Source organism: Antrostomus carolinensis, unplaced genomic scaffold (assembly GCF_000700745.2).
Source record: "Antrostomus carolinensis isolate BGI_N321 unplaced genomic scaffold, ASM70074v2 scaffold4105, whole genome shotgun sequence".
In the NCBI taxonomy this organism is placed as follows: domain Eukaryota; kingdom Metazoa; phylum Chordata; class Aves; order Caprimulgiformes; family Caprimulgidae; genus Antrostomus; species Antrostomus carolinensis.
The window spans coordinates 91,012-104,692 of NW_010315563.1; the positions used below are offsets into that span (position 1 = coordinate 91,012).

General features: G+C 36.1%; 1 protein-coding gene across 1 annotated transcript in view; it reads left to right on the forward strand.

The window, feature by feature from the left end:
* Positions 1-8,474, forward strand: part of SIPA1L2 (signal induced proliferation associated 1 like 2) — an 83,409-nt gene extending 74,935 nt beyond the window's left edge. Inside the window, exons 18-21 of the mRNA XM_010167978.2 lie at positions 4,614-4,667; positions 5,610-5,733; positions 7,364-7,445; positions 8,328-8,474. Coding sequence (XP_010166280.1) covers positions 4,614-4,667; positions 5,610-5,733; positions 7,364-7,445; positions 8,328-8,474 — 407 coding nt within the window. The remainder of the gene's footprint in view (positions 1-4,613; positions 4,668-5,609; positions 5,734-7,363; positions 7,446-8,327) is intronic.
* Positions 8,475-13,681: the final 5,207 nt, after the last annotated feature.

Genomic DNA, 13,681 nt, shown 5'->3' on the forward strand with positions numbered 1-13,681 from the left:
TCAATGTGAAAAAGGGAGGGGATGATTCTAAAGTTTGTCCATTTCTGAATATAAATCTGCTTTGATCACATTTTATATAGGACTGTCTCAAAAAACCGAAAACAAACAACACCCCCTCCAAACTTTCAATGAAAAAGATCGTATAATGGATACGATTTGTTTGGTACTGATTTAAGACATTAACGTTAGAGTTGTTCTCTAGTTTGGCTTTGCCAACCTGATATTTCAAAGTTGTGTTCTCTTCTAGAACCTAGATACAAGACTTACTTAATTTTAGGTTTTTTCTTTGTAAAAGATCTTTTCTTAATATCAGTTTATTAGAATTACTTATCTGATTCCAAGGTCAGAGTTTTCCGCTGTGAACTCTCTAGATTGTATATTGACAACTTAAGTATTTTAATGAGTTCAACATCCATATTGTGGGCCTCATAATCCTTCATCTATCTGTCATAAAAGGCAATTATATTTTGATTAATGTTAAATATAGCCTTTTTAGGTGCTTATAATGTTGTTATTGATTGTATTAAGGATTAAATATAGTAGCAAGATTTTTGCTACCATCATCTGTACTCAAGAGTTTACTCCTGCGTGTAACAAGTACAGCAGTCTCATTTTTAGCTTCCCTTCCTCCCCTCAAATTAACAGTTGGCTAGGTTGTTTAGTAATTAGTATTAGCTTTTAGCCAACTGAAGCCTTGATCCTCTGTAGAACAGCAGCTTCTAAATTGTGGTCTATGAGGGTATAGTAAGTCATTACTTTTTTTTTTTTTAATTGAAAGTATGATGATAATATTTTTCACTTTGTAAGGATTTCATTTGCACTGCTTTTGCTTGGCAAGAACTTTTGTGGGAAGCTGAATATGTACTTCAAACTTTCCTGAAAATCCTCTGTTATTCCTAAGACAGGTCTTCACAGTGCAATGGAGAGCTGTGCAGGCGTGAACTCCACAGGCTCCAGAATATGCATCAGTAAGGGATTTTGCTTGAGCTGTGTCTGTTGAGGGTCAGTGTCCATAAACCGGAGCACAGTGCAATGTTATTTTAAGTCTTCACACTGCCTTCCTTTTCATAAAATAGTTTTGACTCTGATATTTATTCAGAGATCATCTTTAGCATGCATGCAATCAGTAGAAAGGGGTATCCTTCCATTTCTTTCATACATGGATAGGCAACTTCCAGTCCCCTTCTCTTACTTTTGTGGGAGCTGCAGAGGGACAGTAACCAGGGAGCAGCTGACTTGCTAGAAGTACACTGTGGTAATCTTTTTCTATCCATCCCTGAAGCCAACAATAAAAATAGATAGAACTGGATGTGACTGTACAGGAAAAGAGGTGGGGTTCTAGGGAGGGCAGTTGTGGTAAAAAGGAGAAATTAAAGAAGCAAAAAGAAAGCAAGCATGTTGAACTGAGTAAAGGTAAAGATATGGGAATTTGTAGAATAAATTGGATAGCTGAATTAGAAAAAGCAGCACAAAGAAATCTCAGCAAAGAATAAGGGAAAATGAGAGAACGTATTTTTTTAATTCTCTTTTTGTATTATTCTACCAATAGATCTCCATGTTAGGGAAGAAGGACTGGCTTTCAACATGTGTATTATGATGCTGATGGCTAATTTTGTATCTTTTCAATGATTTGGGGAACAAAAAGAGAATTCTTTCTTGATGTCCCTGCTCATGGCAGGGGGGTTGGAACTAGGTGATCTTTGAGGTCCCTTCCAACCCAAACCATTCTATGATTCATTCTATGTCCGTATCTGTTACTGTCATTATAGAAGAGAATTGGCACAAACATAAATATTGATTATTATTATGAATAGAACTTTATACCTTTTGTGCTACTATAAACTGGATTTATTGTGATTTTAAAAAGCTGTTTAGTGTTTGGTAAATCATACTGTGGGTTAACAGCCTAAGAAAGTCCCTCTAATGTCTCTGATTTAGTTCATTAAAATAGGTGGTTTCAACTTCTGATTTTTTTCCCAGGTTATTTTTATGAACCTCTACTAGTGCCAATCAGAATGCAGCGTTTCTTAATGCCAATTTATCTTTGCAGAAACATCTGTGCTACTATAATTAATATTATTTTAATACTCCCATTTAAAACCGTTGTAGCTTAATGCAAGTAATGCTGCACATAATGAGAAAGAAGTGAAGCATTCAGCATGAGAGAGAATTATTTTAACTAAATTAGTATGTTAAACTGCTAGAAAAAGAAAAAAAATGAAAAATTTTAGTTAACATTTGGTCATTTCTAGTGCATGCATGTGTAACTTTTTGCTTCAGTGGATATGTCAGTGTATGTTTGTGGGTAGACTTTGCCTTAATAATGAGAGAGTGGCTTCATGCACTATACTCATTTTAACCTTTTCTGCTCTCCAGTACATCAGAATTATCTGGAGTTTTTTCTGGCCTCTGTTAGAGATCTGGAACAATGAAAATCCAAATTCAAATTCTTAGTGGTTACAACCGTACAATTCTATTACTTTAAAATGAGACATGAATTTTGTCTCATCTTTGCTCTTGCTAGGTTAACTGTTGCTTAAACCTTTGATATAAACACCAATATATTTTTTGCATATAGTTTTCTATACATGGGTCCTGTGTGGGGTTTGGCAAGGATGTCCCAGTTAAAAAAAAAAAAGAGCTCTGAGATTTACATGTATTTTCTTCTTTTTAGTATGCACATATCACCTGAATTTAATAGGAGGTGTCCCTGTAGTTTAGAGGAAGCGGAACTTGTCAACAGCATCATAATCAGAAATACACTTGATTTTTCTTTTGAAAAATTAACTGTTGGTGAAGGTAGCTTTGACTTCATTTTCATGAATATAGAGTCGAGCCAAACAACTAAAATAAAAATCAGTAGGAAGATTTCACTCTTTGAAGCACAAGTTCAACCTTCACTGCAATTCATGTTTAAAAACAATTCTTATTTAAATAGTAAATTGGTGAAACTATTGCTAAGCTGCATACTTAAAGGGAGATTGCTGAGATTTGATATAGTTACTGAAAATAAAAATGTGTCTTTAAAAGTCCTTGAAAAGTACTCAAAGACAAAATATTTTGCTAGTGCAGGGTCTTGTTGATGCACTAGTTATTACAGAGATTTATTGTCTTACTAACTTGCTCAGAGAACGATTTTGACGCTGACCTGGCTTTTGAAAATTAAGGAACTACTCTTTGAAGAGCAACACAGAAATTTACATAGGATGATATATGATTGGGGACTTCTGGTTATTAGTGGCCATGTAGTAACTTTATCCCTCACCTGATGAATGTGAGACTATGGTTTCATATTTTATAAAAATATGAATATTGGAAAATTATGTTTAAGTTATACTAGGAAAATAGAAAAGGTTTAATAATGAATTTCCTACTCTAAGTGTTAATACTATTTTTTAATTATGTAGAGTTAAAATTCATTAAGGATTACACAAGGAAGAAAAAGTTAATCCACACATTATACTTCATTGCAAGCACCTGTTTGTTTATATTTTTGTTGTGTGTTGAAATAATATGAAAATATTTTAAAATATTGTGCTTAAAATGGCATTAAGTGACTTCATTAACAGCTGCATGTACCTGTTTTTGCACCTGCTTTTATACATCAAGAAAAATATTTTTTTCAAATACTGCTGGGGAAATCAAACTGACAAAACCTCTTCTCAGCTGACAAAATAAACCAGACAAGTGGCCATTCTCTTTAATTAAGCTTACTTGGCAGAGAGGGAAAAATGCAGATTTTTTTGTATTACAGTAGAATTGCCTTTGAGACACAAGGTCACATGTCATGTACTGTTAACCATATTAAAAATAGCAACAGCATAACATTTGTTGCTTGCTTTGTTTTCTTTTATCAAGTGGTAATGAAAATGTGAACAGCATAAAGGTGAAATCAATAATTAGATATGTACTTGAAACTGATTGTTTGCAGAGTCTCGGTTTTGGCCTACATACTGCGTTTCAGTTGGGAAACTAGTTTTAGTTTATCTGTACTAATTATATCTATTCAACTTAACATGTTTCAAATCTGTAAATTATGTCATTGATTATGTGCTTAAAATGACATTTGTACCTTATCGTTGGCACGTATGAAAAAGCCATGTACATTTTTGCTGAGATCCATCACTAATCAGAAATAAGGGTAAAAAAAGGGCGAATGAGCTGTGGTCTTTAAAATTGGACAAAAAATGACATGCAACTTTTCTTCATTATATTATAAAATGAATTTTCAATCTTTGCTATTCCTTAAAACTATTCATTTAAAAAATCCCTTTAAAGAGCTTTTTAGTGATTTCCTTTTTTTTTTTTTTGGTAGAACTTTTAAATGATCTGGCCTGTGTTAACTGTTTGGGTGCTTAAGAGTGTGGAGGGTTGTCTTTTTCTGTATCATGTTGTCATGCTGTGTCGCGATATTGGCTATTACTGTGAGAGACACGGGACAGGACACCTCGTGCTTTACTGTAATGTTGGTGCTGTGTAAAAATGGCATTGCAAGGCTGGGAGCGAGAGCCGGCATGAGTTGCACGGGGAATGTGCACTGTACGCGAGGGCCACGGCTGCTCTGGTGGGGATGGACTGTCTTGTTTATAGGAACATTCTAAATCTTATTCCAGGTTTTGACTCAGATGAAGAATTTGGGCCGTTCTGTCATCACACGCCGTTTCTAGGTGATGGTCTGGGATTTGATGGCTTTTGCCTTTTGTAAACTTTCTTTAATATTTCCTATGTTTGCACGTTTGCATGATAATGCAAGCTTCGGGCCTGTGGGTGGTAGAGCAAGGGGAGAGAGGGCAAGGCAGGCATGTTGTCGCCAGAATTTATACAAACCTACAGACATGGATTTTGTTTGACAGAAATAAGTTAAATCAATCTCTACAGAGTATGGAATTTTATTATTTTTTTAAGAAGACAAATTAAATCCTAATGAATGCATCATTTACTCCTGTTCTGTGCACTGATGATCTGCATGGCATACTCCTATTATGTGGTGACTGACGTATTTTGGCAACCACACTGTATATCCATAGGTAATTACATCTGTGCTCGTTAGATTATGTTCTGGTGGAATCCAATATAGATAATAGCGTGCCTTAGTAATATATATAACAAAAACTCAATTGATAAAAATAGTGTGAATTTATTGTTTTTCAAGTATGCAGATTACCATTAGGTTCTGCAAATACTTGAGACAGTAAAACAGGATGAAATGAACAGTGCAGATTTCTGAGGAATCTTATGGCTTTAAGTCCATGGAAAATGCAAACCTTTTCACTGAATTATTATTGTCATTGATTGTGACCCTGAATTCTCAAATGGTTTTCTGCAGATTTCATCAAGACCAATTTACTGTTCATATCCACATTAACTGGTCCAAACAAATCTATCTTATTCTGCTGATTGATAGACAGATAAACTTGCTTTGGGGTTGCCTTTGGATGCAGATGTGGGGAAGCCAACTATTTGGACTATACATCTGCTGATTATCTTCAAAGCTGTGATGTAGAAGCCTACATCCATTTCTCTGACTGAACCAGGATAGTGGCTGTAATGCAGCCTTTTGTTTTGTATATGTCCAGCTTTAAACGTATACTTACGTTACTTTTTTACAGATCAGAGAGTAGCATCTTTTTGCACCTTGAATGATATGCGGCAAGCTCAGGGGTTGGAAGGAACACAAGAGTTACCTTTGGATGAGAGCCCCACAGATGGAAAAGATTTCCTTGAGGCTACTGGGTATGTCAGAATTAAAGCATATTTCTTACAAAAATATTTTAAGAAAAGATTTTTCTCTTAACTTTGCATGTCAGATTGTCTGTATTCAAGTTTCACTGCTGTTTGATGGCAGACCCGTTACCTTGACTGATCATGTCTTTAATTTTGAAAAATTTTGTTTCTTGGAATCAACCTCTGAGCAGTTCTATCTAGAAAATTTGTAATATAGTCAGATAAAGCTCTCTCACTAGAATAGGCCTCTAATGCAGAGTACAGTTAGATACAGTTTCAGCTAATCAAATTTTTCACTGTGTTCCTCCAATACAATAATAATTCTGTTTTCATTTGAATAGAACCAATAACAGGAGCTCAAATCTGTAGTATGCAGTAACCTTATCTGCAGCATATGTCTCAGACCTTGGAAGAGGTGTTTCTGCCTATCTTTTGCAACTATTTGCTACTCACAAATCCATAATTTTTCATTTATACAGAGGTAAATTAATTAAGGGAACCTGCAACTGAGGACTACAGGAAACTGTTATGCCAAACTGCCCAATTCCTCCAATTCTTCCCAGTGCTCTTGGAGACATTATTCTCTTTTTTTTTTCTTCTCTCCCCACCCCACTCCATCTTTCCTGCTTTGAGAAGTATACTTGTTAAAAACACAGTTCCAGTAGTATAACCTGTCCACTGGTACACTTTAAAAGAAAAACACATCTTTGATTAGTTTTGCTCGTCAGACGCAGGAACAGAATAGCTGGAAATGGAGGGAAAAATCTTCTTGGTTGTTAAACTATCACATTTTAATTTGAACCAATTTTACAGAAATTAACTTACTTACATGGTAAAGTGTGTTTCTTGTGAGTCCACATCTTTCCCCAGACTAGTCATCAGTAAGGATTGCAAAGGACTGTTAAAGATGTTCCACTTCTAGCATTGGCAAATCTTTCAGATTTGTGTATTTGCATGAAGCAACTGATTCAGCTTTGTATGTAACTCTATTCTAGACAAAATGATTCACGTTATGGCTAATTTCATCTATAACGTATATGAAACTGTCTCCTACAATGCTCCTGGTTATACAGGAAACAGGAACTATTCTCAGTATTTTCCTCCAGTCATGCATTTGATTAAGCTGTGGCAATATTTCATATGCTTTGACCTTTAAACAAAATATTTGTCTCCATAAAGCCATAGGTTTATTCTTTACTGGAAATGACACAACTGCAGACCAGACAAAAGACCTCTTAACAGTTCTTTTGGTTTACAATAATTGCTGCTGGAGCTTGCTTCAGATTAGTACAGTCCTTATCAGAAAGCAGCTTGTTAACAAAGGTGCTTGGCACATTTAGCAGCAAGTTTGACTTGCACTGTGAGGGTATGTACAAGTAATTCCTAAAACATTCCTTTTTAAAATCATTGTAACTTCTGCCTGATTTACATGAGAGGCAGTGCCATATTTCAGGTATTGCAGCAATGGGTTTATGTTCCAGTAATAGTCTTTTGCTGATGCTGGTTTTGTCTGTGTTTTCCTAACTATGCCTAAACTGATTTGTTTCCTCTGCTGTCAGTAAGAGTGTTACTCTGCAAAAGCTAAGGGAGAAAATGTTTTTAACTAACCCAGAGTTGAAGGTAGTGGTTTGCTTTACAGGGAACATACTCCGAGTACTCTGACTGGAAAAGTAAACCAGCTAGAAGTCATCCTCCGGCAACTGCAAACCGACCTGAGAAAGGTAACAGAGATCATGAGCGATATTATTACATTCCAGTTTTAATAGTTATATTTTTATGCAGAGTTCATCAAGAACTTGAAAAAAGTACATCAGTTAAACTAGTTAGTGTAATTAATGTATGGTAGAGCCCAATGGTTGATCACATCACGGAGATGCAGAAGGTCCTATGGAAACAGTTATGTGAATGGGCTGCCGCAAGGCTAAGTAGCTTTATACATAGTCATACGCCAGAAAGAAGGAAGCACTCCATCTCCATTTATGGTATCTTCTTGGATTTAACAAAGGATAGGGATATGGACACGGGCACTATTACTAAGTAGTTAGCACTCAAAATTTGTCATCCTTGTTGACTTGTGGTATCTTGGTCACGTAGCAATGACTTGCTTTGTATCTCATTTGCTGTCTAATTTCTGAGCTGGAGAATGGTAGAGCTGAGCTACCAGGACCGGTAGAAATAAGACTAGTTTTGATAAGAAAATAATCATGTAAGGGACAATTTTTAAATTAGGTATTTTTCTCCTTAACATACGCTTGAAATCAATTCTTTATGACTTGGGCTCTCACCTATGGTTTGTAATAGCTAAAAACTTCTTATCCTTTTAGTGCCTGATTTTATTTTTTTATTTTTGTTAAATGGAGTAAACTCTGTAATTTTTGTATTAAAGTAGCATCTAGTTTTCCTTTTAGCTTGCAATGTTTTCTCAGAATGAATGAGGTAGTTGAAGCATGTTTGAGGAATTAACTTACAGATAGTAGTTGTCAGAATGGATTAGGAAGCTCAACAAAATATAACTGCATGACTAGCACAGAAATATTAACAACAAAAATAAATGCTGTCATCACGACCACTCACTTCACTCAACTTATATCTTTATTAACCAGGAAAAACAGGACAAGGCAGTTCTCCAAGCAGAAGTACAGCACCTGAGACAAGATAACATGAGACTTCAGGAGGAGTCTCAAACAGCAGCTGCTCAACTGAGGAAATTTACAGAATGGTTTTTCAATACGATAGATAAAAAATCCTAATGACTGGGCCCCTGGAAAATGCTTATTTGAACAATGTAACAGCTGTATTCTTTGAATTAGCGGGGTAATAATTTCACTGTGTTCTCACAATCCATATTAGGTGTTTCTGCTACGTTCTCTATCCAGCTTTATTCATTTGAAAAGGAGAGAGAACTGTGGTAATGCGTCTTTAAATTCATATGAAGAAGGCAGAGAATAGCAGATATTTGTTTGTGTGCAGATGAATGTAAAAAATCCTTAGTGTCATTTTAGACATTTTTAGAAGATGCTCTGGCTGGGGCTTGCCTGAAGAGGAATATTTGGGGTTTTAAGTTCCTGCATTTCAGGTGCGCTGGTGAAGATGTTAAAGCAATTTACATTAGCTTGGGCTTCAGTATTGTAAGATAAAAAGAATAACCAGACATATACTTTAATGTTTAAAAGGTGCTCTATTTTTTTGTATGTACAGTAGTTTTATTTCCACAGTTCACATTGTCATAGCAATAAGAATGGAGGTATAGTGAATAGTCACAAAGCTGTGTTTATAAAATGTTAGCACTGATGTGTTTAACACTAGTTTGGATGCAGATACATTAGAGATTATTTATTTGCAGGAACAAATGGTGCCTGAATATAAACAGTGTTCTGATTTTCTAAAAATACACATGCCTTGTAAATGGCTCACTGGGGTTAGCCCGCTCCCAACTTCAGTTACTTTTGTATAGTCGATGTTCAGCTAAACAGTTATACTGCTTAACTATTGAAATCATGTATGGTGTGAGCCAGCCAATCAATTGTACAATGCCAAATTTGTTTATCTTTGTACAGAAGCTTTGATCAAGTGTCTTGTATTTAACACCTTTATTTAAGCTTATTTAACCTTAAATTGTTGTTTTTATAAAGTTTGTTTTATCTGCACTATGGTGAAGTCAGTTGGTTGCAAGATGTAATATTTTTAGCTTGCCGAGACTGTACTGAGGAGTTCTAGAAAATTCTAACAATTGGATGCTGCTAGTACACAATTAATTTGTTTGTATGCTTTAACATTTTTAACTGTTTAATTTGAAATGAACATACATCCTGCTTTTTTTAATAAATGTTAAAAATCTAAACCTCAATTACTTTATCTTGTATTATTTATAACTACTGTCACCAGTAACAGCTCAGGGTTCTGTTCAGCCCACTCTCTAGGTTCTCAATCTGGAGATAGTCCAGCCAACCGGAGCTCTCACAATTCTTTGTTACCATTGAGGGACCTTCGACATTATCAGAGTTGATCTCTTTGGTGTGTCCTATCCGATAACTGAGGACGTAGCTTCACAGGTCAAGGAACATAAGCTGTTTTCACTGTTCACAGGCATTGATTACTGACCTATGAGAAAAACTGCTTTACCCAAAAGGACTTCGTAAAGAAAGTTTTCAAAAAGGGTCGAGTTTCCTTATATTATTTTACATTAATTGTAGCAGCATATAGCTTGCCATCTTCTTGTGCCGACAACTGAGGATTTGATTGCAGTGTTAGCATATGTGAGATGTTTTGTGTATAGTACTGAGCTTAAATTCTACTCCAAAAAAATACAGTTTTACAAAATGAAATGAAGCTAATGAGCACACCTGATTATATCCTTCTGAGAGGAAAAAAACAGTTCAAGATCATGGTTGTATCCCAGTGTCCTTTCAGCAGCTGAATGCATTCAGGCAAACCTACAGAAAATTGTTGAATAGTTAAGAAATAGATTCAGCTGATGCAAGTAAAATTCTATATCCATTGTTAGTGCATATTGGCAAAGAAATGTTTTGTAGGTTGAACAAATATCTGTTCCTGCTATAATAATTGTTCTGAATGACCACTGTTAGGAAAGGTTATACATGGACAGAGAATGAAGGCTTTGGTATCCTTAAACTCAAATGAAAAAAAGATTATTTTGTCTTTGTATTTTTCATCAAAAACTCTGACTCTTACATACCAAACAATGTCCATTAAGCTGTATTAACTCAGAGTAATTAAACATGGCAGTCATATGTTGCACTAGATTCTGATTTAAACACCTTACAGGAGTCATTAGTAAACCCATCTGGCTGAAGACCTTGCCAAATAACAGTGCTGAACAACTCGGGCAATTTGTCTGTGAACATGTTTCTGTGAGGATTGGTTTGTCTGCTTTGACAAGCCGTGCTAACTGAAATGAACTTGAGAATAAGCTTGTTCTGAAGGGATGCTGTTAGGCTTGTATAAGAGTTTATTGTCCAATATTCATTTTAGCTCTTTATCTCTCAGTTACTAAAAAAAAAAAAATACCTACCTGCACAAAAAGGATTTTCAGTAGTTATCTTCTTTCCCCATCCAGTTGAAAACATTTTATTTTCAAAAGTGACAAGAAAACTTTGTCTACAAATCTCTTATTCCCTTGGCTGACAAAAGCAGTTGTGTCAGAGGCACGTGGTTCTTCCTTAAGTAACTTTCACCATGGGAAAAATTTTCTAGTCTGGCTGTTACTGTTTTAATGACGTGTGAATACAATATTTATCAGAGACCACAATACAGTTTTGGCATAGGGAAAGGCCATTTAATTGGACATTTTAATTACCTGGTTTTTAAGAATAATCCTCTTGGAGACATTTTGCTAACAAAAACCCCTGTTTTAAACACGCAGAAGCAAAGGCTGAGTCTGCATAAGAAATTAGTGTGGAGCACCAGAAGAATTCAGAGTGTTGTTAGCCCAGGTTTTGGGAGTGTGAGGAGATCTTTCAGGCTCTTTCATGTCCAGTCCTATGACTGGACACCTCTTACTGGCTGAAGGCTGTATGGTAGGTGGGCTCTGGCTTAGCTTCCTCTGGAAGCTCTGTGCTTTAAAACCAATCCATATGAACCAAAGCAGAGTGAGTGGGGACAATTGAGAAACTAATTTCAAAGATGTGTTTGTGATCTGAATTGAAAGAGTAATGTGGAAGTGTTTCAAATGTCAACAAGGTCGTCCCAGCACAGCAGGCCATGCTGTGAAGTACTGAGATGCAGAAACCAAACATGTGAGCGAATGCGGGCCTTTACTTCTGTAAAAGGGACAAATAAAAATCACGGGAAAATTACAAAATGCTCTGCTTCTGCCTTAAAAGGGCATACTGGTTTCACCAGGATAGGACTAATTTTCTTCTTAGTAGCTAGAATAGTGCTGTGTTTTGGTTTCAGTATAGGATTTGTTATGAGAAGAATGTTGATAACGTGCTAATGATTTTAGTTGTTGCTGGGAAATCAAGGACTTTCCAACTTTCCATGTTTTGCTAGTCTGCAGGTGCAGAAGAAACTTGGGGGCAACGTAGTAAATTACCAAACCCAAACTGGCGTTTGGATTGTGCCAATGGGATATTCCATATCCTGTAACATCATGTTCAGTATATAAATGCGGGTGGGCTGGAAAGCTCTGGGCTCTCTCGGGCTCTCTTCTGGGATTGTGGTCTCAGTTTCGGAATTGTCTCTGCTCCAGCACTGCTAGCTGTGGAACAGGCTGGGCATCAGTTGGCAGGTGGTGAACAATTGCACTGTGCATCACTCATTTGTATATTCCATTATTACTGTTATTACTGTCATTATTATTTTATTTCAATTATTAAATTGGTTTTATCTCAGCCCACAAGTGTTCCCACTTTTATCCTTCTCATTCTTCCCCCCATTTCCTGGGCGGGGAGTGTGAACAAGCAGCTGTGTGGTGTTTGGCTGCCAGCCAACTTAAAACCACCACAAGTGGCACCCTAGTTTATATGTGGATCTTTATTGAAGAAATCCTTACTAAGATGTTTCTCGCAATGTGGACTGTATTTTATTGTGTATAGTTTTTTTCTGATACCACTATTACAAACATAAGGGATAATTTTTGGTATTTTTTCTGTTCCTGAGAGTGTAATCATGCTGTGGTTTAGGCATTTGATAGCTTTATACAGAAGCTTTAAAATCCTCTGCATATTATTTAATAGAAATTCTAAAATTAGTTCATGGGTTTTTTTGAGCCCAAATCCAGTTACATGGGAAAAATGTTTAAAATATTTGTAATATAAACTAGCTTATTGTAGGGCAGTTGCTTAGAAGAACAATTTTTGGTCTGGAAAAGAAGAGGAAAGTTGCTATGTGCATTATGTTGTTGTTGCAGCATTTCTTGAGCTCTCTGTGCTGACTATTTCTAATAGCTAAGAAATTCAGTGAAACTTAGGATTTGGTGTTACATGATTTGAAATCATCAGAACCATTAATTATTGCCAAAACAAGTTATTCTTCACACCAGCTTCTCTTTTCTACAGGAAAGGCTAAAAGAAAAAGAATGTCTTTCAACTCAAAAGCAAACAAAATCTTACTTCTGCAAGTTTGGGAGCAGATGATGCAAACTGAGGGAAACGTATACTTCAGCAATCCTGGAAAGAAATATACCAAGAATATAAATCTTAATCTTGTCTCTTTTCTCTATGCACATAGGTTGTATTTTTCATTCAATTCCTCACACTTCATTTATTTAGCTCCCTCACCATGTTCCCTTGCTTTTCTCTCAAGAAGAATCCAATGGCTTGTGAACCAGAAGGAAAATTCTGCAATAGATCCCTGGTCTGGACAGCCAGGGACAAGTCTGTGGGAGTTCAGACAAAGCTGTAGAGAGGCAGGACCTAAACATCTTGCAATCTTTGCTCCCACCTTGTTCTCAACAGTGCCTGCAGAACAGCAAGCGAGGCAGGTACAATTCCGTCTGGCCCTGCCAGTGTACATCTTTGCTATTTTAGAGACCCTGAAGTCACTGAGTGTCTTACCAAAGTACTAGCTTTCTGAATCAGTTTTTGAGTCATGGGTAAAGCAACCAGGCAAGAATGTGTATTTCCAAAATAACTGTATCTGGCAGATTTCCAAAACCTTCACCAGAGAAGCAATTAAAAAAATTAAAAATTAAAAATAAATAAAAGGGTGGGGGATAAAGAGGACACTTTTTTAGCTTTTATTTTGATTCTCCTTTCAAACAGACAACCAACATTGCTGGCTGTTGTACCAACTTATGGGAATATAGCAGGACCACAGAATGGAATGAACAGGCCAAATTGCTCATAGCCTTCCATGTTAGAAATACTGGAAGGTTTCAGAGCGGTGTTGGAATCCTATTTTATTGACTTCTCTAGGGAAATAGTTTTATGTCCTTTGTTCCATTTTTTTTTAAACATTTGAGCTTTTGTCCTCCACTAAGCGTCAATATTTAAAG